The 25,520-nt window shown below is 45.8% G+C and overlaps 2 protein-coding genes across 3 annotated transcripts in view; one reads left to right on the forward strand and one right to left on the reverse strand.

Annotated features, from left to right (window-relative positions):
- GGT7 (gamma-glutamyltransferase 7) overlaps positions 1 to 3,819 on the forward strand; it is a 50,712-nt gene extending 46,893 nt beyond the window's left edge. Inside the window, exon 12 of the mRNA XM_078773095.1 lies at positions 3,537 to 3,819. Coding sequence (XP_078629221.1) covers positions 3,537 to 3,804 — 268 coding nt within the window. The 3' untranslated portion in view covers positions 3,805 to 3,819. The remainder of the gene's footprint in view (positions 1 to 3,536) is intronic.
- The window catches only part of DNMBP (dynamin binding protein), a 64,894-nt gene that overhangs the window by 9,028 nt on the left and 30,346 nt on the right, over positions 1 to 25,520 (reverse strand). For both annotated transcript variants that reach the window (XR_013622643.1, XM_068108413.2), the window contains exons 5-13: positions 24,522 to 24,682; positions 23,889 to 24,009; positions 22,213 to 22,360; positions 21,893 to 22,092; positions 21,291 to 21,421; positions 20,768 to 20,872; positions 14,385 to 14,504; positions 10,239 to 10,412; positions 9,798 to 9,962 (exon numbers count right to left, since the gene is read on the reverse strand). Coding sequence is in view for 1 of the 2 variants with exons in the window: in XM_068108413.2 (XP_067964514.2) it covers positions 9,798 to 9,962; positions 10,239 to 10,412; positions 14,385 to 14,504; positions 20,768 to 20,872; positions 21,291 to 21,421; positions 21,893 to 22,092; positions 22,213 to 22,360; positions 23,889 to 24,009; positions 24,522 to 24,682 (1,325 nt within the window). In the remaining variant the exon portion in view is untranslated. The remainder of the gene's footprint in view (positions 1 to 9,797; positions 9,963 to 10,238; positions 10,413 to 14,384; positions 14,505 to 20,767; positions 20,873 to 21,290; positions 21,422 to 21,892; positions 22,093 to 22,212; positions 22,361 to 23,888; positions 24,010 to 24,521; positions 24,683 to 25,520) is intronic.

Below are 25,520 nucleotides of genomic sequence, written 5' to 3' on the forward strand. Positions count from 1 at the left end.
TGATGGGAGAGGAGATCAGAAGAGGAGTGAGTGAGGAGGTCGGAGGAGTGCGCGAGGAGGTGAGGCACTGTGAGGAGCACATGGAAAAGGAGGTGAGAAAGGGGACTGTAAAGTTACAAGGGGGCATAGAGGTCCTGACGCAGGAGGTGGAGCAGCTGACGGTGGGACAGACGGAGTTAGTGGAGCAGGTTCAAAGGAACACTGCGGTATTAGGAGGTTTAAAAGCGACACAAAACGACATAAAAAACGACTTGATAGCGACAAAGAGGGAATGTCAGATGGTACGTGAGGGACTGACAACGAGGTTGGACGAGGTGATAGAGGTAATGGAGACGAAGGACCGGCAGGTGAGGACGCACCTGGAAACGGTCAAGGTAGCCTTAGAGGACGAGCTTGAGGAGACGTACCGGGGAATAAAAGAGGTGAAGCACAAATTAGAAGAAGTGGAAGAAGGGATGAGCGAAATTAAGAAGCGACGGAGAGAGGATAAGAAAGAGATAAAGGAGGAAGTAAAAGAATTGGTCCAAAGTCTGTGTTCGGATCGTGATGATGTGCTCATTAACCGGATGAGGGATTCGCAGGTGATGGAGGAGAAGCGAAGAGAAAGAGGACCCGGTGTAAGTGGTGACCAATATGGTCGTGCGTATGATGCGCCAGGTGATTTAATAAGCTTGGGGGTCGAGATGGACCCGGGTGTTCGTGAGAGGCCGTTGGTGAAGTGTGCGACAGGTCTGGTGTGCGAAAAAGGAGGTGTGCGAGAAAGTCCGACTCTGGGGTGTGTGAGGAAAAAGTGCGTGCCAAGGAGTGAGGGTGCTGGCGAGAATGAGTCGGTCGTAGCACGTGTGCGAGGGAGCACATGGAAGCGCGGTGTGGTAAGTGTTACAGAGGGTGTAACGGGAGAGTGTGCGCGAGAAAGGTGTGTGACGGACAGGTGCATGAGGAAAGAGTGCGCTGTCAAGAGTAAGGGTGAGTGCGCTGTCAAGAATGGAGGTGAGAGTAGTGAGAGTGACAAGGAGAGTGAGTTGGTTGTGACAGGTGAGCGAGGATGTACACCTGGGATGGAAGGATGCACACCTGGAATGGTAGAGCGTGAGTGGGAATGCACGCTGGAGTTGGTGGTGAGGCACGTGGTTGGGTGTGCGAATGAGGGCACGCCTGTGATTGTCACAGAGGAGGTGACCGAGGAGGGGGTGCGAAGCGGTGTGTTGGTGAGGTGTGCGACCAACGAATGTGTGCCAAGGTGTTCGGTGGTCAGGTGTGTGACCAAGGCTGTGAGTGGAATGGGTGTACCTGGGTGTGTAAGGAAAGGTACGAGGAGCATGGGCACGGCTGGATGTGTGAGCAAGGAACGGGCTGCGGGATGTAAGCATGCAGGTGAAGCATCGACGTTAGACGGGGTAGAGTTTAGAACGACTTATAGCCGAGTCGGGCCCTCGGTGCGTGTGGGGCCTCGCTTTGAACGGCCGCGTCCGTGCTCCACCAGGCGGAGCGGGCGGCAGGATAGGAAGGGTCGTTATGGCGACCACGTTTTGTTGAGACGTGCCGGCAGGTCGAGATCGGGACATTGGATGGCTCCACGCCGAAGTGGTGCGTGGGATCTCGGCCCGGGTAAGCCCCCGTCCCTGCCCCGAATGCGGGACGTATCCAGCCGCTGGCACAAAACGACCCGCATTCATTGCTCGGCTGTACGAAGCCGGGCTGTAGATGTGAATTGGCGCACCGAGAGGATGTAATAAGTAGACGGGTAATGGTGATAGTGATAGTAGTGATTTGATACAAAATTTAGAAAAGTGAATAGAATAGGCACTAAATGAAAAATTTTTGATTGTTGGATTTGGACGAGCAAAATTGATAGTGAAAGACCCCCGATGTGGTGGGATGGCAAATCCACCATCCCTCACAGATGGGGGGCAAAGGAGCAATAGCTTATGGGGTGTATGGCAGTGAAAACTAGCCCGGGTGGGTTAGGATATTGTGTGTAGGGATCTAGCGAAGATGACAGTAGGTAACGTTAAGATTAGTTAGTGACTGATACCTGTAGTGGGGACGCAGGTAGATTAGTGTGGATGATAATGACGAGGGAGCGCAATAGTTTAAAGGGACGACTGGGAAGCGCAAGTTTCAGAAGGGAGTAGTTAGCTGAGATGATGCCGTGTGTGTGAGAATTGAACAGGTGTGATTGCACAGGTGTGCAACTGGACAGGTGTGTGGAGCAGTGTATGAGTAGTGAGTGTGTGGATCAGCGCGAATGCGCTTGGGGAGAGAAGGGTGCAGGTGGCACCAGGTGTGAGAGCACAGGTGTGCAGGTACAGGTGTGTGGAGAGAGTTGGAGTGAGTGGTACGGAGTGGTGTGCATGGTGCGAAGGTGTGGATGGGGGAAGAGTGGACCCCTTTCACGAGCACCCGGGGCGGGTAGTGTAAGTGTTAGGTAGAGGGTGCAGGTAAATTGTGGTTGGATATTGGCATTTGTGGTGCGGTTGCAGAATGGTGTTGTGAATGGGTGCATTAGTGTTGTGGAAATGGCTGGGCGTGTAGCCTGTTAGTGTGTGTAGTTGGTTGGGCACTCCACCACTGTGAGGATGTCGGCCAGGTGAGGCCGCAGGTGGGCTCTGGGAGCCGGTAGTTGTGAGTGGGTGCCTGAGGATCCCGGGTGTGGATCGGGCAGCCCAGTGCCAGAGAGGGCACGGAGTGGGGAGAGCGCCAGAGGGCCTTCCCCAGGTAGATAGGTTAGGGTAATGAGCAGGTAAGCTCGGAGGCAACTGCAGTGGTGGAGGTGTGCAGGTGGGTAGACCCACTGGGAGAGGTACACGTCGCAGCCCAGAAATTGTACGAGGGCACCGGGAGATGAATCGGGGGAGTGAGACCCCAAATTGAAGAGCACCACAGTTTGGCCAATGGGAATTGGTTTTTAGAACCCGTAGTGTAAGAGGGCCAATGGTTTGGCCGGAGAAAGACCCCGGGTAGTGTAAAGTTGTTAAAGTCATTTAGGAAATAGTTAGGATTGATGAACCTGTCGCACCATACGCAGCCACTTACCTGTGGTGATGATGATGACTCCACACCTGTGTTTTCTTTGTTTTGTTGCAGGAAGTAAGAATTGTTGTGAGGATTTGTGAGACGCATCACGACGTGGATGAGACATTGGGGTGATTCCATCTCTCCCTCCCTAGGAGGGACTGATGATGAATTGGTAATAGCAAATTTTGATGTTGAGTTGAAAATGGCAAATTTGATTGGTTAGGAGGGAGAGAAGACGAATTTGGTTTATGGGAGGAACGGGGAAGACAGTAGGGATGTTTGTTGATTTGTAAAGTAGATGTTTATGGGTAGTGTTGTGTTTTGTGGATACAGTAAGGGGTAAGGGAGGGGCCATGTAGGTTACCTGGTGGGGGGGGGGGGGGGGGGGCGTACGATAGGAACGTACCTGTCTCACCTGGTTCCCATGTGCCCCCAGTGTGCATCACCTTACATTGCGTGCACTTTTGCGCCCTTACCACCTTACTCACTTGTTTCTTCTTTTGTCTCCCACCTCCGAGGATCTGGCTTTGGGGTAGAGAGAGAGGAGAGAGAGGTGCTGGCTGCGCAGTTGTGGGCCTGCACTTTCGCTGTTTGCTGCCGGGATCGATACACCATATGGACCGCAATGTTTGTGGCCACCCACAATGGACCGCAGTTCGTTTGCGGCCAAGCACCACCCGGGGATGGACCTATGGGTCAACGTGGCACCTATGCCATAAAGGTGAACCACTGTTAATTAACACCACTGAAGGCCACACGAAGAGCAAGAGACACCTGCAGGGTTAGGGGTTGTCGCATTTATTTTTAATCATTGAACAATGGTGACTGCACCGATTGGTGGTGGGGTGGTGCTTTTGATGCTCGGGAAGGGTGCTCTGCACGTTATTAAAGGCCGTCGGCCACAGAGCACTCGTGGGTTGGTGTATCGATGTTGGCAAGCGCGCTCTCTCTATGCATAACATCTGCATGTGTTCCTCCAAAAACAGGTCCTGGATCGTAGTGTAAATAGCAGCGTAGTCTTGTAAATAATGCTCCCTACCGGCTGTATGTTTAGTTTGAGGATTCTTTCCGGATTCGGTTATCCTGTGGGTGTGTTTCTGTGAGGAGAAGGGTGCAACGTCGCAGGGGGACATATTTACTCATTTGTGAATATCTGTAAAACTGTCGCACTCAGGGTAGAGTTAATAGTAGAGGGAACTACATTGCGTGCCACACTAAAGTAGGTAAAAATTTATCGGGTCGGGACGCCCCGAGGGTAGAGAAGGGTGCAATGTTGCGAATATGGAATTTGGCCTCCATATCCGCTTGTAAATATTCCCCTATTTTCTCCAATACTCCCCAACTTTCCCCAATCCCCCATTCCCTAGTCCCATTGCATGTAAACAACAATCAGTAGAGCCGACCTTCCCCTTATTCCCCCATTAAATGTCGTGCCCAGGTCCACCGCACCACACGTAGACAACTTTCGGACATCTTCCTAGTTATTCTTAATCTATGTCAGTTAAGGCCTCGTTTCCATTAATTATGACTCTTCGTTGCACCAGAATGTGATTATATGGCATCAGTAGTGAGTTTAGGACCTTTCCCATACCTCCTCCCATCTTCTTCCCCAAACAACAACAATAACAACAACTACAACAACAATTACAACTACAACTACGACTACAACAACAGAGGGGCGGGGAGTGTGCGTCCTCACACCGGCTCGGTTACCCGCCATGACCATGCGCTCCACGGCGTTACCCCGAAGGGGCTGGCTGTCAGCTCCTCGTCAGGGGCGGAGCCAGTAACCCCCCCACGCACCCAATGAGAAGCAACGTGCCGATTCCATCTGGGGCGGAGCTAACGAGCCGAGGGCGTGTCACTCCCCGCCGGATATACGCGGCCCCGCGCCGGATGTGAGGTGAGATGCGCCTCAGCTTGGAGAGAGAAGCCACCGCCACCCCCAGCGCGACGAGACCTCCCCGCATCTTTGGACCGGACCGGACCGTACTGTACCCTGCCCCGAGCACAGGAGGACCTGGAGCCATCGATCCTGCCTTTCCTAGCCATCAAACCCCCGTGTGAGTCAGCCGTTGTCCCGTTTGTCTGTCGTCTGTCCGGGGTTAATATAAGAGTGTGTCTAAGTGCCTGTCTTTCTATGATTATACCTCTAGCCCCTGTAATCTGACCTTTCCGTACGAATATAATCTCCTCCGGAGGTCTTGAGAATTGAAACATTGGTGTCGTATTGTGTTATTGTAATCCAGCCGGGTGTCTTCTTTTTCTTATTGAGCCAGCATCGCGCGACTAGTCAACGTTCGGGCACAATCGGGTAACTTGTGCAGACGTGGTCATACCATAAAACCGCTCGGTAAATAACATCCAAGCCACGTCTGTAACAATATATATATATATATATATTTTTTTTTTGTATACAGGATCGAGGCTCGTGAAAGAGCCAACATTTATCACACAAAAAAAAAATCAAACAGACACACAAAACACATAATAAGGGTAGAGGTAGACAAGATGGGGAGAGAAGGGGAAGCACACAAACACAACATTTGAGAGCAGGGACATCGGGAGATCTGTGGGAGGGCTTGGGGGGAGGAGGCGTGGGAGAAGTATAAAACACAAGGACACTGCAAGGACTTCCAGGAAGAAGTTGGTATTTCAAAAAAGTGAATCTGGGGTGAAATTAGCGGGGGTAGAAAAGATCAAGGTTTTGAATGGGGGAAGATAAGAGATGGTGGTGAACAGCTGTTTTAAAGACCTGGAGGGAGGAGTGGGATTGAAGAGAGTGAGAGAGTTTGTTCCAGAGGTGGGAGAAGAGAGGAATGAAAGCGTGAAGTTGAGCAGAGAGTCTTGATTTTGGCAGTTTTAGCAGAAGAGGGTTCCTGGCAGATCGCTTGCATCCTGAAGGAATATTTGGGGAACAGAGCACAGACAGAGCAGGGAGGGCTAGGCCGGAGAGAAGTCAGTAGAAGACAGAAAGACCACCATCCTGCCTGCAGTGAGAGAGTGAAAGACCCTCAGATAAATCAGATATTGATAGATATCAGATATTGACAGATAAAGGTGATATAATCTATCTATAATTCCAGTAATCTCTGTACGTTTGTACGTTTGTACGTTTGTCTGTCTGTGACCGCTGTTTCTCGACAACCACGGGTCCGATATACTTTTAACTTGCCAGGTATATTGCTGGGGACCCGAGGATGTGCCTTTTCAAGGTTTCATATTAATCGGACAATTACTTACCGAGCTATGTACAAAAAACGATTCAACCAATCAGAGAGCAGCGAACGATCGCGTGTGCCGGCGTTGCGAATGGACCAAACCATTCCATGTAAATAGAGGGGGGGGTTCTGTGGTCGTTGCGAATGGACGAAACCATTTCATGTAAATAGAGGGGGGGGATTGTCACTGTACTCGCAAGCCGTTCGCCGTTCGCTTTGGCGTTGCGAATGGACCAAACCATTTCATGTAAATAGAGGGGGGGGGATATAATTTTAGATAGATATATAGTACGGGCATATATATAGTACGGGCATGCCCTAGTATAACAAATATCATGAAACATTTACATTTTGTAGTCCATTTTATAATTTAAATAAACATAAATGCAAATTTCGCATGTGGAAAAAGTAAGTGCACCCCATGAAATGTTTTTAAAATCTTTTTAACATGTGGACATATCAATATTTGATCTTCATTTAAACAGTATCTAGAGATAAAGGTGATCTAATTGAACAAAAAACAATGAAAAATTGACTTTGCAATAATTTATTCAACAAAAAATTAACAGAGATGCCATTTCCTTCTGTGGAAAAAGTAAGTACACCCTTGGCTCTAATAGGTGGTATTGCCCCCTTTGGCAGAAACAACCTCAAGTAGGCGTTTCTTATAACTGTCTTCCAGTCTCTGACATCCACTGGGAGAAATTTTTGCCCACTCCTCCATGCAGAATTCTTTCAGCTGTGCGATGTTTGAGGGGTTTCTTGCATGCACAGCTCGTTTCAAATCCCCCCACAACATCTCGATGGGATTTAGATCCGGGCTTTGACTTGGCCATTCCAGAACCCTCCATTTCTTTCTTTTCAGCCATTCCTTGGTGAATTTACTGGTATGTTTAGGGTCATTGTCATGTTGCATGGTCCACCTTCGGTTGAGCTTCAACTTTCCGACAGATGGCCTCACATTATCCTCAAGCACCCTCTGGTACAATGAAGAATTCATAGTGGATTCTATGATGGTGAGCTGTCCAGGCCCTGATGCAGCAAAGCTGCCCCAAACCATAATATTTCCACCACCATGCTTTAAAGTTGGTATCAGGTTCTTGTGGTCAAATACTGTCTTTGGTTTTCGCCAAACATGTCTTCTGGTGCTGTGACCAAATAGCTTTACCTTTGACTCATCTGTCCAGAGCACATTGTTCCAGAAGTGCTGGTCTTTGCCTAGGTGTTCATTGGCAAACTTTAGTCTTGCCCTGATGTTCTTTCTGGACAGCAAAGGTTTCCTCCTGGCACACCTCCCATGTAGATCAAATTTGTGCAGCCTCTTTCTCATGGTAGACTCGTGCACTTTGACATCAACAGTGGCAAGAGCTACCTGTAGGTCTGTGATGACTGATGACATTCTGGGGTTCCTAGAGACTTATTTCAGCATCTTGCGGTCTGCTCTCAGGCTGAACAGGCTGGCAGTTGTTTGGAATCTTCTCCACTTGTAGATGATCTTCCGGAGAGTCGAATGATTGATTTCAAATTGTTTGGAGATCTTTTTAATTCCCTTCCCAGACTCGTAGGCATCTATAACCTTCTTTCTAAAGGCCTCAGAGAGCTCTTTTGATCTCGGCATGGTGACGCCGCACACTTCAACAACAAAGAGCAAACTAAATGTCTGAGGTTTAAATAAGACAGGTTCCTCCAAGATCCTCTCTAACGATGTTCTAATCATTTGCACCTGAGCTGGTGCACCTGATTCTAATTTTAGGTATTTGAAGTAGTGATAAATGTCAGGGTGTACTTACTTTTTCCACATGCGAAATTTGCATTTATGTTTATTTAAATTATACAATGGACTACAAAATGTAAATGTTTCATGATATTTGTTATATTATATCACCTTTATCTATCAATATTGTTGAAATGAAGATCAAATAGCTTTATGTTGAAATATGTTGAAAAAGTCAAAACTTCACATGGGGTGTACTTACTTTTTCACGTGACTGTATATTGTTGCGTTTGTCAGGAAAAATGGGCAAAATAGGGATACAATAACAGAAAAAGAAAACAGAAATACAACAAATACAGAAACATACAAATACAACAGAAAATAGGGCAAAATTGAGAAGATCGTCATGGGGACCGCAAGGCTAACCCCCGCTCTAGCAGGGAAAAAGGCCTTAAAATGCATGTTGTTGTTGTTGTTGTTGTTGTTGTTGTAGGGGGTAGTCAATGATTACCTTAGAGCCAGGTAGAGTGTATAGATTAGTGTGCTCTAACTGTCGTGAAGAAGAAGAAACCACATGTAACAAGTAGGAAATTTGTTTAGACCGGTTATGACACCGCACTCCACACCATAGCCAAGCAATCGACACCATAATTAATGACACAAATTAAAAACCAACTGGAAACCAGGCATCAAACACTACCGCTGGTGCCGCAGCCGCTACACCACAACCTCAATCAGGCTGGGCCGTGGTGCCACGCCCCGAAGAGCAGTGCTTGGTCCAGGATTTGATTGGCACAAGGACTGGTTAGATGGAACTCGCTGATAGGAACAGACACAAAGATGTCGTGAGATAACGTCAGAGCCTTGACTATAAAGGGACGCTCGGCCGACATTTTTTTCTTCTCGTTCTGGATCCCATAGCGAACGGCCCCTATTGCTCTTGCGCAAGGAAGATTCATCACGAACAGTCGTGTCCCGACATTTTGTCTCTCGTCTTCTTTCGCTTTCCTCGTGGCTTTCTCTCTTGTGTTGGGATGCTCTGCAGGAGGGACATTCTTAAAGAACGGGGAGATATATGGTGCGCTCTTGGGCGAGGGACGTTCATTGGGAGCAGCCACGATTTTGTATCTCTCGGTTGCTGGATCCAGTGGTGAACGGTCATGTTCCGACATCTTCATCGTGATCGTCAGGAGGAGGAACTGCGGACTGAGAACTGCGGTTTCCCGAGCAGAGACAAGTGGACGGGAGCGGCCTGTTCGCTTCGCGCACGAAGCCAGGAGTGAACGGAGCGCACGGCGCGGCCGAGTTGGCACCCACGAAGTGCAGCCTGTGGTTTTCTCGTGCAAGGACGTAGATGCCTCGGACGATTTTTGACGATTCCTGACGAGGTTCAAGAGCTGCTCAGAGCTAAGTGCCACACAAACACGTATTTATTTTCAGTTATATTTCCCTTAGTCTGTATTCGGGTCTGCTGACAGCGCTCCAATTAGGAATTTAGTGTTATCGTGCATTATTTTGTGACTGGCATTTCCTTTAATAAAACCGGTATTTTTGGAACATTTTAATTCCGTGTCGGTTTGAGTTGATTTATTGCAGGATCGAGGACGTCGGGTGGACTCGTGAAGGTAAGCTCTTCGGCCTCCCTCTCCGCGTGCATAACGAAGGTCCGCCATCGAATTGGACGCCTCGGAGTTAAAGCTCATTTGGTCATCTGTGTCGCCCTGCGGTGTTCACCAGAGGGAAGGCACACGACAATAATTATAAATCCCATAACTGTCCCAGCCATGAGTCTGCGCTTAGCAGCCTGTAAGTGATGCCCAATCACATTACATTGTGTTAGAAACCTGAGCCAATGGCTGGAGTTGCTGGAGTGCAGTGCACTGGAAGCGTCCAGTTATTGCCACCAGATGTAGCATGGTTAGCTGCAGCATCGCTTGCCCAGCGCTCACCAATGGTGGGAGCTCTTCCAGCAACTGAGCATTCAGGGCTGCATAGTCCTTCTGCGCAGCCTGTAGGTACAATGTTCAGATATGTGCATGAAGGAATTTTAACGACCTGAATGCTTCTAATTACCAAATATATAAATTGGTTCGGTAAAATGACCGTGCAATATAATTTCCAGCAGTACACTCATGATAGTGATTTCTTCAAAAATTCCACCTCACAAAAGAAGAGGAAGAGTTAATGGGAAGGAACAGAAACAGAAGAAAAAACAAGGAAATAAAAATACAGATTAAAAATAAAAACAATTAAAAGGAAGAAACTGTCGAGCATGTGATGTGGACCTGCAACTCATCGACACCACTCCTCCTGTCCCGGCTACGATCTCGCTCCCCCTCAAGTCGATTAGAGTAGTCCAGATACTTGTCAAACCGCTTCTGGATCAACTTCCGTGGCCCAGAGAATGCGGCTAATAAAGCCACCAGTGGATTGGTGACCAAATGCTCCACTTGTTCTTTCTGTACAAAAACAATCGGAATGAAGAGCAGAACATCCCATGGGTCCATCCAATCCAACATCATAGTGAGATGTGAAAAATTAGAACTTCAAATATTTTCAAGCAATTTATAATCCCAGACTGGCAGGAATGGTGAGAAAGAAAACATCCATTGTGAAGATAAAAGAGGCAATCGTTATCAGTGCCCTCCAAATAATAATGGCTTAACCTTTGTGCAGATACTGCATATATATGTATTTTAGAAGGTTGTGTGCTATTTATCATAATGTTTTTTTTCATTTATTTCATGTAATTCATGATAAATGATAATTTATAATGATAACAACTGATGACTCATGATAATTTATTTTATTATCTGGACTCTGTCATTCCCTCCTGATAAGGTGGAGAAGTTTCTGTCAAACCTCGACTCTGATTCTGCAACTGGACCAGAGGGCATCAGCCCACGGGTCCTAAAATCCTGCTCTGCCGCTCTATCTCACCCTCTCTCTCTGTCCCCTTCACCCTCTCTTTTGCTCAAGGTCATCTGCCATATGCTTGGAAATCAGCCAACATTACCGCTTTACACAAAAAAGATGCTAAAACAGATCCTTGCAACTACAGACCAATCAGCCTGCTCCCTTGCAAGGTCATGGAATCAATCAACGCATCTGACATCAAATCCTTCCTCTTCTCCAATGGCTTGATCCCGGATCATCAATTTGGATTTAGACCAGGTCATTCTACTCTGGACATGTTGCTTCTGCTGTCTCAACAATGGATGGAGGTCCTCAATGCCAAACAGGAAATCAGAGCTGTCTCCCTTGTCATATCACATGCCTTCAATACGGTCTGGCACACCGCTCTGCTCACCAAACTATCCTCCTATGGTATCCATGGAAATATCCACGCATGGCTTGCGGACTTCCTCTCTGGTCGTAGTCAACGTGTGGCCCCCGAAAGGATTTCTCTCATCTCCCCTTCCTGTGCAGGCTGGAGTTCCCCAAGGCAGTGTTCTGGGCCCTGTGCTTTTTCCGGTCTTAATCAATGATCTCTCTGACTCTCTGGAAAATCCTCTCTATCTCTTTGCTGATGACTCCACTCTCTGCTGCTCCATACCTCATCCCTCATATCGGCAGTCTGCAGCCTCCTCACTCTCTGCAGACCTGGATAAAATCAGACTGGTCAAACAAGTGGAACATGTCTTTCAATCCTGCCAAATCTCACACTCTCACTATGTCTCATCGAAAAGACCGACTGGACAACCCTCCCATCTACTTTCTCAACAATCCTCTCCAAGAAGTTCTGTCACTCAAGCTTGTGGATCTCATTATCTGCCATGATCGTTCCTGGGAAAACCACATTTCCAAGCTGGCCTCCAAAGCCAGTGCCGAGTAGGCATCCTCCATCGTGCGAAGTCCTTCCTTGGCACACCTGAGCTCCTCACCATTTACAAGGCTTTCATCCGCAGCTCAATGGAATCCTGTTCTCCCCTCTGGGCTGGTGCTCCTGCCTCACACCTAGCTTGGCTTCATGCTGTTGAAACCAAAGCTTTCAGGATCATTGGTATCTCCCTCGATGAAGCTAACTCTGAGGGCCTTTCACTCACTCACCGCAGGCAGGTTGGTGGTGTTTCTGTCTTCTACCGACTCCTCTCTGACCGAGCTCCCCCAGCTCAGTCTGTGCTCTGTCCCCCAAATATTCCTACAGGTCGCACAAGATATGCCAGCAACCCTCTTCTGGTGAAACTGCCAAAATCAAGACCCTCTGCTCACCTTCACTCTTTCATTCCTCTTTTCTCCCGCCTCTGGAACAAACTCCCTCACTCTCTTCAATCCCACTCCTCCCTCCAGGTCTTTAAAACAGCTGTTCACCACCATCTCTTATCTTCCCCCATCCAAAACCTTGATCTTTTCTACCCCCGCTAATTCACCCGATATCTACTTTTTTGAAATACCGACTTCTTTGCTGGAGGTCCTAGCAGTGTCCCTGTGTTTTATACCTCTCCTACCCCCCATTCCTTCCCATTCCTCATCCCCCCCAAGCCTTCTCCCTCCCACAGATCTCCCGATGTCCTTGTTCTCTACTGTTGTACTTGTGTGCTCCCCTCTCTCTCCTCATCTTGTCTCCCGCTCCCTTTATTATATGTTTTATGTGTCCGTTTTTTTGTCCCCCGTCGCACCGCGGAGCGAAAGGGGCACTATGGTTTTCCCCTCCGTCCGTGCGTGCGTGCATCCGTGCGTGCGTGAGTGCATAAGCGAAGGACCGAATTCTAATTTGGTGTGTGGGTGCAACCCACGTCAAAATCCAAGATGGCCACCGCCATGTATGTCTGAACCTTGTGAGCGGAATATCTTGAAAAATAAACGAACTACTAACTTATAATCTGGTGTGTGGGTGTATCTACGCATAAGGGAGAACGCTATTGAAAATTGGGTCGCCACGTCAAAATCCAAGATGGCCGCCACCATATATATGTCTGAACCATGTGAGCGAAATATCTTGAAAAATAAACGAACTACTAACTTCTAATCTGGTGTGTGGGTGTATCTACGCATAAGGGAGAACGCTATTGAAAATTGGGTCGCCACGTCAAAATCCAAGATGGCCGCCTTGCGTCTTCCACTTTGTCAACTCACATCACTTCACCGACGGGGGACCGAGGCGTAACGCTTGTGATTAATGTTAGCTCTTACACGAGCCTCGATCTTGTATGCAAAAAAATATAATAAAAATAAATACTGAATAGATGCTGGTGATGCAAGTCCAACAGAGAAAATTATTATGTGAAAGGCCATGAAAGTTGTTGCCACTGCTCCCCCTTTTCACTTCCCATGTATAAAACATGCCCCTTCTCACTCCCTCCCTTACTCCTCTCTGCTCACAACCTCCTTTGCCTTCTTTTCTCATTCCACCCCTTCCACAGTCCCCTTCCCTCATTCTTGGGTAAAATGCCAGGGGCAAAGAAAAGGCCCCTTTATATAAGGGTATGTGGCATGTGGCAAAGCATAGAAAAGAAGGGACATTCCAAAACTTGTAGAAAATGGCAAACAACACAAAATAAGGGGCATTCAAAAAATATAGTGTGCATGCTGGACTACCCTTGTGTTCTGAGGAGGAACCAAGTAATGCTCTCGAAAAGTTCATATAAAGGGGCACCAATTTGATTCATTCAGCTGCATGAAGAAGTAAATGTATTTGATTTTCCAGATCTAGGGCACCCCTTCAAATTAACTTTTCTAGAGCATTACTTGGTTCCTCTGGGAACGTTTTGTTTTGATTCCATTACGTTTTGTTTTTATTTGTTCCTGGAATGAGCAATCAACAGTAGTCGAGCAGGTCTGGGTTACCTCTTACATTCCCCTTCAATACCGACCCCTTACTCCTCTCAGCTCTACGACAGAAAAGCTCATCAGGAAATATTGTGGTTAAAAAAATGTTGTGGCTGAAAAAAGGTCACCATTGCCATAAATTAATATTTCCTATGGTCATGGTTACTCAGGTCAACATTATCAATATCGTCACAGGAAGATAACTGGCAATGTTTCACACTACCTGGGCAATACCACAATAGTAATGAGCACGAAAGAAAAACATAGGGTCTGGAAGTAAGGAATGCAATTCAAAACATGCCAATTTTATCATTACCTTCGCAAAAGCGGAAGGTTATGTTTTGATCGCTGTGTATTTATTTGTATGTCTGTGTGTGTGTGTGTATGTTATTCGCATAACTCAAAAAGTATTCAACCGAATTGCATGAAATTTGGTGGGATGATTGGTTATTATACGGGACACATTTGATTAGATTTTGGGAGCAATCGGGTCAAAGGTCAAGGTCAAGGTCACGAAAAGGTCAAAATCGTATTTTTACCAAGTACAGAACAGTAGCTGCGGCGAAGGTATGCGCTCTACCGAGTGCCCGTTCTAGTTCAAATTACAATGATAACACTAAAACTGAAGGCAATTTGGGAGAACATGTAATGCGTTATCATACCAAGTGTGGGAATAGTTGGTCTGCTATTACATTGCAGGCCTGCAGGTGACGCTCTATTGAGCTGCCTGAGTGCAGTGCAGTGAAGGCGGTAGATACAGACTGCTCTACAACCACCTCCTCCTACAAAAAAACAACAACACAAAACTCGTGGGTGAAGAGACGGGATACTTACAAAGGAAATGACACTCTCTCATCTCCAGACATATCTTATTATAATGGAGCAAACGTATATGGTGATGTTTGTTTGTATGTTTATTTGTGACTAAAACGTCTTCAAATAAAATTAACACCCAAAACACGGTCTGTGAACTCTTAATTATGTGCTGTTGGAATATACCTTTTGACCCTTCAGACTGCTGAGACCCCTCAGACCTTTGACGATCCTTTATGTCCCCCAAGTCCCTCTTAAGACCACCAAGACCCCTGAAGACCCAAAATACCCTTAAAGACTGCAAAGACACAAAATACCACGAAGACCCAAAATACCCCAAAGATCCTTAAAGACTCAGAGGAACCAAAAGACCCTTAAGACCCAAAAGACCCCGAAGACCCAAAACATCCCAAAGACCCAAAACATCCCAAAGACCCAAAACATCCCAAAGACCCAAAACATCCCAAAGACCCAAAATACCCTTAAATTACCAGAGGATCCAAAAGACCCTGAAGACCCAAATGGCCTCGAAGACCCAAAAGACCCCGAGGACCCAAAAGACCCCGAGGACCCAAAAGACCCCGAGGACCCAAAAGACCCCGAGGACCCAAAAGACCCCGAGGACCCAAAAGACCCCGAGGACCCAAAAGACCCCGAGGACCCAAAAGACCCCGAGGACCCAAAAGACCCCGAGGACCCAAAAGACCCCGAGGACCCAAAAGACCCCGAGGACCCAAAAGACCCCGAGGACCCAAAACACCCCGAGGACCCAAAACACCCCGAGGACCCAAAACACCCCGAGGACCCAAAACACCCCGAGGACCCAAAACACCCCGAGGACCCAAAACACCCCGAGGACCCAAAACACCCCGAGGACCCAAAACACCCCGAGGACCCAAAACACCCCGAGGACCCAAAACACCCCGAGGACCCAAAACACCCCGAGGACCCAAAACACCCCGAGGACCCAAAAGACCCCGAGGACCCAAAACACCCCGAGGACCCAAAACACCCCGAGGACCCAAAACACCCCGAGGACCCAAAACACCCCGAGGACCCAAAACACCCCGAGGACCCAAAACACCCCGAGGACCCAAAACACCCCGAGGACCCAAAACACCCCGAGGACCCAAAACACCCCGAGGACACAAAACACCCCGAGGACCCAAAACACCCCGAGGACCCAAAACACCCCGAGGACCCAAAACACCCCGAGGACCCAAAACACCCCGAGGACCCAAAACACCCCGAGGACCCAAAACACCCCGAGGACCCAAAACACCCCGAGGACCCAAAACACCCCGAGGACCCAAAACACCCCGAGGACCCAAAACACCCCGAGGACCCAAAACACCCCGAGGACCCAAAACACCCCGAGGACCCAAAACACCCCGAGGACCCAAAACACCCCGAGGACCCAAAACACCCCGAGGACCCAAAACACCCCGAGGACCCAAAACACCCCGAGGACCCAAAACACCCCGAGGACCCAAAACACCCCGAGGACCCAAAACACCCCGAGGACCCAAAACACCACGAGGACCCAAAACACCCCGAGGACCCAAAACACCCCGAGGACCCAAAACACCCCGAGGACCCAAAACACCCCGAGGACCCAAAACACCCCGAGGACCCAAAACACCCCGAGGACCCAAAACACCCCGAGGACCCAAAACACCCCGAGGACCCAAAACACCCCGAGGACCCAAAACACCCCGAGGACCCAAAACACCGTGAAGACCCCAAAAACGCTGAAGACCCAAAAGACCCTGAATACCCAAATACACCGAAGACCCAAAACACCCTGAAGACCCAAACAACCCTTAAATACCCCCAAAGAACCCAAATACCCTTAAAGACCCAGAGGAACCAAAAGACGCTTAAGACCCATTAGCACCTGAAGACCCTGAACACCCAAAACACCCTGAAGATCCAAAACAGCCTGAAGACCCCAAAAAAAAACTGAAGACCATGAGGACATTTAAAGACCCGAAAGGATCCTGAAGACCCTTAAAGACCCCGAAGACCCAAAATAGCACAAATATCAAAAAGACCCTGAAGACCCTTAAAGACCCAAAATACCCTGAAGACCCAAAACACCCCGAAAATCCAAAAGACCCTTAAAGACGCCGAAGAACCAAAATACCCCAAAGACCCTTAAAGACCCAGAGGAACCAAAAGACCCCGAACACCCAAAATACCCCAAAGGACCAAAAGACCCTGAAGACCCAAAATACCCCAAAATATCCCAAAGACCATTAAAGGCCACGAAGACCTGCAAGATGCTTTAGTCCCATTAGACCAGCTTGGACCCTTCACCATTGAGCGCTTTAGACCACTTGGACCTTTTTAGATTATAAATAAATAATATCACCAGTATTACAAATGAAATGTTTCTATTAGTATTATGATTGGTGTAAATCATAACAAAGCAACTCACGTAGAGTCATTATTATCCTCAGTTAAAACAAGCATTTGTAAAGTTTATTATAGCACTCTCTGGATCATATAAGCAAAGCAAAACACGAGATGAGTCCACAAATACTCCCCCGATCCTCCTCTTCTTCCTCCTCCCACTTCCGACCAAAACGGGTTCTTCTTCCTCCTCCCATGTCGCAAAGCACTGATTCCTTTACATGACGTCACACATCCACAACACATTTATACATAAGTATATATTATATATACTTGTATATAAATGTCTGGTACAAAGGGCATCCAGCCATAAAACATTGCTTCAAAAAGGGGACCACGGTGCCCGAAAAAGGCCAACCGCTACTCTGCGGGGAAAATGGCCTCTAAAGGTGGTTCTGTACATGTATGTATATGTTAAGCTAACCTAAAAGACATTCATGATTTACCTGTATTCATCAGCGCTACTTTTTTTGTTACCTTGACTTGATTAATCGAGATGTAGATCGTAACATGGGCAAAATATAAAAGATACGTTGTAAAAACCGGGCCGGAAGTCTAAGGGAGGTGGTGTATTGGGAGCACACCTGCTCTGTGAAGCAGGAAGTTCAACGTTCCCATCCAGTTTTTGATAAATTAGTATTGACCTTACCTTCCAGCTCAAACTGATCATTTAAAATAAATATAAATTTGTACTCAGTTCCTTTTGATATATACGTGTTGGGTTCTGACTTCTGATTTACAGTATATATTCAATCAGAGCACAAAATATATTTGGCCACTCGTAAGCAGAGCAGGTTTTTTTTAGGACACGGGAGCTGATACCATCTGGTATATTTGCAGAATCAGAAATGAGGGTTGCCCAAAACTTCTCCACCTTCTCAGGTGCAAAAGACACAGAATCCAGGAGCAGTTGGGTATGATTGGGTAGGGTAGGTATAAGTGTTATCCCCTGGAAGGCATTCCCACAACAATATTTTTCAACGCCATGCTGTTTCACAAACATTTAAATGTTTCTTAATGATGCATTTTAGGCAGCTGTATAAAGTTATTTCAACAACTTATTATCGTTATAGTTATTTATACAACATTATTTATACAAGTTATTTATACAAGTTATTTATAAAACAACTTATAGCCGGCGAAGCCGGTGTTGTCAATGAACGCGTACGTATTATGTTGAAAAAACAGATTATGCTGGATCCCTTGGCTTGAGAATTTCGAAGCCATCGCTGCTCCCACCCTCTGGAACTCACTACCTCACACCATCAGAGACTCCTCCTCACTCACCACATTCAAAACATCACTCAAGACCCACCTGTTCAGCACTGCATTCAACATTCAACCCACAGCATTTAACCCCTGACTATCACTTCTCCTTCTCCCTCCTTTTGCTTTAAATATTTCCCTATTGATTCTTGTCTTTTTGCAATTGTTGTTTTCATGTTTTGTTATGCATTATGTTTTGCACTCTGTCAAAGCGCCTTTGGGCTTCATGAAAAGCGCTATACAAAATAAATGAATTATTATTATTATTACCAAATCGCTCAATGGAGGCCGCCATCTTGCGGATGCGGAAGTATGCATAACAAATTTGAAAAAGTTCCATAGGAGTTTGTTTCACCCGTCTTTGTTTGATTCACAATCTTATGCACCTCTAATTTGTAATTAAAATACTTTAAGACCAACCTCGGCCCGCACGGGCCTGGTTATCTTCAACGAAAATCTTCACCAAACACCGGAACCAATGAGATTCGAGCATTTGAAAAAATACTTCAAAAAAGCTTATTACGCGTTTCGGAGGCTGAAAACGGCGTCAAATATTCTAAAATTGACGAAGAATTATTTTTTAGAAATCTCGCGGACGTAGGGTATAGTTTTTCACGGCCGGAAATATCCGAAGTTGAGACGGAATTCACCGAATTAATCAAGAAGTAAATTTTATCAATTTTAATCTCATCCAGAATGCAAATGGTGTCATTTTAGGTCTGAATTTGTGAAATTTTGTGAGCTGACCAATCAGCGATCAGCTTAGGTCAGCCAATCAGCGCCATCGACACGGTTTGATTAACGACAGTCACACATTGCCGTTGAAACGGCGCTATCGTCTGATCTGTCGGCACTGATCTTACTGCAAGCTAACTTCTTCTGGTGGAGGAAGCCGCAGTGCCCGGAGAGAACCAGTCCTGACAGCGACTGAAGTTAGAAGACGACACACATACTGTGAAAACGTATATTAAGCCCAGTTAAAATTTCTTAAAATAGGCCCTAAGCTAGCACATCGTATAGTTACTTCCTTAAGCTTCTTGTGACATTTATTGTATGTAGGTATTGGGGAGGACTGTCTGCTCTTCTCTTTTACCAAGTTTTACCAGGTACGGTACCTACTACACCTACATACTACACCTACCTACTACCAACTACCTAACCCACTGATGCCATAGTGATGGGTAAAATAGTGGCAAGAGGCTTTGGCTTCGCCGGCTCATTGCGGCTTTGCAGTCGGGTACTAGTAGTTATTGATTATCAGTTATTTCAACAACAAGAAAAATAGTACAACACAAAGTCAAGTAAATTGCACATAAGTACACTTTAAACCAGATTATCTTGTCTGTCTCTTCACCGGAAGTCATCAAGTGTCACACATTTTATGCCTCTGGGGCATCAGTGGGCAATTCCACCTGGCAGTGCATATTAATGGATGGATAAATGGATAACTAGGGAGTTTATAGAACACCTTACCCCACTCAGTCTTGAGAAAAAGGACATGGGAAGGCTCTTTTCAACTCTTGCTTTGCGTTTCCGAGCACAATCTATATTTCCTACGAGCCGCAGTTTTGTCTGAATCTCGATATTCCCCAATGCTAAGAGTGCGAGCAGCAAATTTGATTGGTCGGGAAGGCATAAAAAGGCGTAATATTTTGTCCAAGTACTGCTTGCCGAGAGGTTTTTGGACATGCCAACAAGGCAATTTGTGTTCTACAGTGTTCAAAAGTATATAATTCAATAGAAATAAAATAGAGGTTTTAAAGGCTGTTTAAAAATGTTTTGGGTGGGGGGGGGGGGGGGGGGGGTGTCATCCCCTTGCCTGGTCTTTGTGCCCTCTATGGCGTCCTTAAAAACAGTACATTTCCTGTTTGGAATGATTTTGTTTAACTGACGCTCGGGCCGAGATTTCGTACAATTTGCCAAATTCAGAGCCAAAGTACTGCTAAACTGCAGACTCGTGATCCAATTCATGTTCTAGTTTTTAAAATAGAAGATTCAATTGAAATCAAGTAGTTCTTCAATCATAGGCTGACAGAGTGAACCAAATGCTAACCTCGCCTTGCTCTCATTCTTCCCCAAGACACTTTTTCTTCAAGTGTCCCTATATTTTGTCCTTCAACCCTGCTGTTGATGTGTTTCCAACCTCCCCCCACCTCTTCCCCATCCCCTTTCCCACCCATCTCATTATACTGTTCTTTTCACCCTGGTACATCCATCCCGATCCATTCTGTGGTCCAACTCAACGTGCCACGAGCCTAGACTCCAGATAAATATGAATGAATGAATGATCGTTTTAAGGCCATTTTCCCCGCTAGAACGGGGGTTAGCCTTGCGGGCCCCATGACAATCATGGTTCCCTGTTTGAGGCAATGTTTTTATGGCCGGATGCCCTTCCTGACGCCAACCCTTAGTCGCCTCTTACGATGCGCAGGGATACGGTGTACCTATTCTAAACCGGGGTACACACCGGGAGCCTAGACTTTCCGTCAAGCCTAGACTCTAGATACAAAAATAGAAATTTTTTTTAAAACCTGGCTTTCACCAAACTCACCCTGACTTGCTGTACAAACAGTGAAACATTCCGAATAAATGATTTCACCGCTTTCTCAAAGTTTCGAAACTTCTTTTCTTCTTCTTCAAAAGTTTCGTCTTTAATCTATAAGCACAAACATTAGTTTGGAGGATGAACTGAAGTACACAGATATACGGACATGTGAAATTATGTTAACAGTGATTCAAAACAGGTGCTGTGAAGGTGAAAAAGAACCACGATAAAATGAAATAACATTACAATTTCATGCAAAGAATACAAGACAAACAACCCTCAAATATTTCACTTCAAGTTTGTTTGTATCCAAAAAGAGAATGCATTACAAACACCAACATTAAAAGCCACAGCACATTTGTTGAAATTTCACCTGATGAACTATTATTTTTAACTTTAAAAATCAATAGAAGAGTTGATGAATTGGAAACAGGAAAGGACAACACAACAAGATGGACAGATTTTAAAATTATGGCCAAAAGAGAAACATTTTGTGTTCCTTTTAGCCCATGGATGGTGCTTGCATCACCTGACTGGCCAGGCCTGTGAGGTGCTTGAGGTGACCGCTCACACGGGTGGACTTTTTCACGATGGAGCGCATATTCAGTTTGGAAAGCATCCCGATGAGGGAGAAGTCGTCATCTTTACGGTACTTCAGCACTGTGGAAACATCCGGCCAAGCAGAGTCACTTTGGAATATGAGGAGAGCGGAGAACTCGCTAGAATATGACAACGTAACGCGAGAATGGCAGAAAGCTAAAAGTGAGACAAGAAGAACGAGGAGGAGACAGCTGTTGGAAATCAAGTTGAGAAGGAAATGGTGAAGATGAAAAAAGAGTAAGGAAGGTTCTGTATAAACGAGAGAGAGAGAGATTTAAAAAAAATCATAAGCATCACTCATTCATCGGCAAGTGGCATTTCCGTCAAGTCAATAATTGTCATATTTATTATGCAAGCAAATTTTCTAATGCGAATCGTGAGAATGCTTTTACACACTTTGACTGCCCAATCATCAGGAGTCATTTAATTTAGCCATAACATTGTAGAATGCTATCAGCAGCATGTAGTGCAGTGGCCTGCGCGGTACAAATTCCAGCTTGCAGTGCCAGTCATTGAACGGTGAGTGTGTACCCAAGTCCTTCCTGCGTTTGAACTCGTTTATGTTGCCGTTGGCTATGCGCATGGCAGAGAGCGCTCGGCTGAGCATTGCCAAATCCTCGTGTGTGTCCGGGGTCGATTCCAGAAGCTCTGCGAGCAGGAGAGGGTAGCGCATGAGCCTCTGCACGGGCTCGATGAGCAGTGCTCCCAGGCTGATGCACGGCGTTTGGCGGCTGAGAATGTGGTGGGAATCAACACAACTCGATTTACCATTCAGTGTAAACACAATTCTGATCTCCTTGCATGTTAAAATGACCTGTAATGATGCGATGCACAGATTTTAATGCAGTTACCGTATGACGCTCAGGCAGTTCTCGATCGCCGCAGAAACGTCGCTGTTCTTCTCATAAATTTCCAGCAGTGAAATGGCGTCATCATGGTTCTGACAGTATGCTTTGTACACCGATTCAAGTTCGTCGTTACAACTCAAAAATACTTCTCCTGCAGAAAGCAAAGGTCAATGCAAAATGGGTAGTTCCAGATTGTAACGGAGATTTATAAACATTAACACTCAGTTTGTACTAGACATTTCTAGCAGACACTCAGCATTGCGTTTAGAGCATTCCCTCAGAGTCTGGCAAGATAGTGGTTTGATTCTAACTTTGATTGAATCACGACTGTGAACCCACTTCCTTTTGTTCTGTTGCATCCTGATCCATTCAGTGTTCTAGCTGTTGCACAAAAAAAAAAGACGAGAGATTTTATGTGCTGCTTCCTGGTGTTGCTCAACAGACTTCTTTCCTGGAAGTCCTTGCAGTGTCCATATGTTTTTTATACCTCTCCCACCTCCCCCCAAGCCCTCTCCCTCCCCCATTTCTCTCGATGTCCCTGCTCTCAAATGTTGTTTGTGTCCTTCCCCCTCTCTCCCCATCTTGTCTACCGCTCCCATTTTTTTGTGTTTTATGTGTCGGTTTGACTTTTTGTGTGATAAATGTTTAGCTCTTTCACGAGCCTCGATCTTGTATCCAAAAAACAAGCAAATGATCAGAAGAACTGATTGGAGCAGAAGAAGAGCAGCAGACATTTGCAGGGAAGTTTGTCATAACCAAGTCTAGAAGAGAAGATACTCCATTGACTGAGATCCGGGTCAGGAAATTGACAGATTGTGTCAGTCCCAGTGAGTCGCAAAAGTCCTTTGCTGAGGTGCCATGGCTGGTGTGAGAGGAACACACACCCAGCCAGTTGGCATTATTACAGTTGAAGTCGCCACATATGAAAATTCTAGTAGCTGGATTTTTTTTTTAAATTAAATAAATAAAAATATATAAAACACTTTAAAAATTCTCATAGCTGGATCCGCAGCCGGATCTTCACCAAATTCTAATCATTTTGTCCTTGTCACATACGCTACATCTCTGCCAAATTTCGTCCAAATCCGTCTACAATCTTTTGAGATATTTTGTTCACAAACAAACAGACAAGGACAGACAGCAGTGAAAACATAACCTCAATCCACCTTTGGTGGCAGAGGTAAAAACAAATGGAGTGAAAACTGAAGATGTACTCCCTTTCAGCGCACGTCATGTGGCGCCTGGAGATGGAATAGGAAAGGAGCGGTGTACAAAAACATGGCTGGGCAAATCTCCGCCAAACTTTGCATACGTGCTGGGGGTACCCAGAGGGAACGGGTGAAGAGAAATAGCCTGAACAGCATGCACAGCTCACGTCCCAGACAATGTCGGCATTTTGAGCCATCATTAATCTACATACGTGATTCAATTGATGGTGAGATCTGTCAAATATGGATAAAATCAATATAAAAATAGAAACACAATCTGATGAAGACCAGTCATAAATACAACACGTTCTTTCTGACAATATGAAATTTTTGACCGATGTAAGAGGGGAAAAGCCTAAATATTTTACTATCCAGGTAAAACCAAAAACAATATCAACATTTCTGCTCTCGACTCCAAGATCAATATGGCGTTTTTCCCATGAGGAAAGCCCTCACCAGAGCGTGACTCACCGACCAGCTGCTTTTCAGGGTGTTGACACAAGACGTGCTGCAGAGCGACCAGCAATCGGGAACTCATTTCTATAACATCCTCCAGGTTTCCAAACAAACACGGCAAGTCAAGGCCAGGTAACTGGTCAGCAAAAATAAAAACAAGAAAGGCAAGTTAACGCCGGCTTGAGATCGCACTATTTTCATAAAAATCGATATACTGTATTCATGTTCAAATAAGACAAAAGTAAAATAAACACAAAACATGAATTAAGATTCAGACAATGTACTGCTTAAGTCAGTCCATCCTAACCAAATTGGGAAGTGAAATGGGCAAAGTATGTGTCTATATAAAGTTCCCCAGGAAGATTAATAAGCAGGTAGAGCAATGCCTTGCATAACGTGCTGTCCTCAGATGGACGTTGGGCTTGGTATCCCATCTGCTGCTATTGACAGGTGGACGATGGAGATTGTGTACATTAACCATTGCCCTCATGGTTTGTTACAAAGAGCTCATGGTGTTTTTTTATTTTAATGCTCGATTACGAACTAGTTCCACAAACCGATTTATTAAATATCACTACATCCTGAGTCCCAGGAGTGGTGTTGGATTGCAAGACATTCATATTTGCCAGCTAAAATAAGCTTGAATACCTGCTGCGCACGCAGGGGCAGCAGGAAGTGCTGGAGGCAGAGCTGCATGTCTTGGAAGTAGTCGCGCTCGGTTTGATGGAGTTCTGCCAAGATCTTCACTCGTTTATCCATCATCCGCTGCAAGGCATCTGGCTCATGCTGAGCCTCAGGCCCTGGCTTAGCTGGAGATAGTTCCAAAATCCATATCAACAGAAGACCAATTACAGGTTATTCAGTGCACATAAATTAATAAAGAATATTCACAACAGATCTTCTACCCATAAAAGCATACCCACAATGCATACCTTTCCATTTGCTTGCAAAACCTGGCCTTTAACTATCATGTAAAACACTTTACTTTGCACTAAGCAATGCCATCTTGGATACCATTCTTTTGTGTCAATACCCGTCATTTATAGCAACATACCAAAACAAAATGGAACCCCGCGAGTGCTTCCACCAAGGTGAAGCAGCAGCAATGACCGAGTCATTGCATGCAATTCAACCCCATGTGACCCTGAGCAGTGCCTCCATTGGCTGGGAGGGTGGCACACAAAGGTGCTAAGGTTACAAAGCATTACATTGCAGTTACCAACTCAGCACAACATAGACTTACCTGTTGCAATGCAAATTGTGTGACTGATTCAAAATCAATCGACTTTTAAAACTATTTAAGATTCAAGGTGCTCTTAAGAACGAAAACTTTCCAAAGTTACACACGAAAAAAAACATTTTGTGACGTATTTAATCAATCATCTCACATTGATATAATACAGTCGTGGCCAAAAATATTGGCACCCTTGCACTTTTTTCAAATAATGCACCTCTTCCAGAAAATTGTTGAAATAAAAAATATTTTGGTGTCCACATATGTACTTCTTTGGTTTGCAGTCGAACAAAACAAAAAAGCTGAAAAAATTCCTAAATCTTAGCTTATTCCACACAGAAATCCTAAAATGACCCGGACAATATTATTGGCACCTTTTAGAAGTTGTCAGAAATAATTAGATTTCAAGCAGG

This window comes from Myxine glutinosa, chromosome 2 (assembly GCF_964187855.1).
Source record: "Myxine glutinosa chromosome 2, kmMyxGlut1.1, whole genome shotgun sequence".
NCBI lineage: Eukaryota > Metazoa > Chordata > Myxini > Myxiniformes > Myxinidae > Myxine > Myxine glutinosa.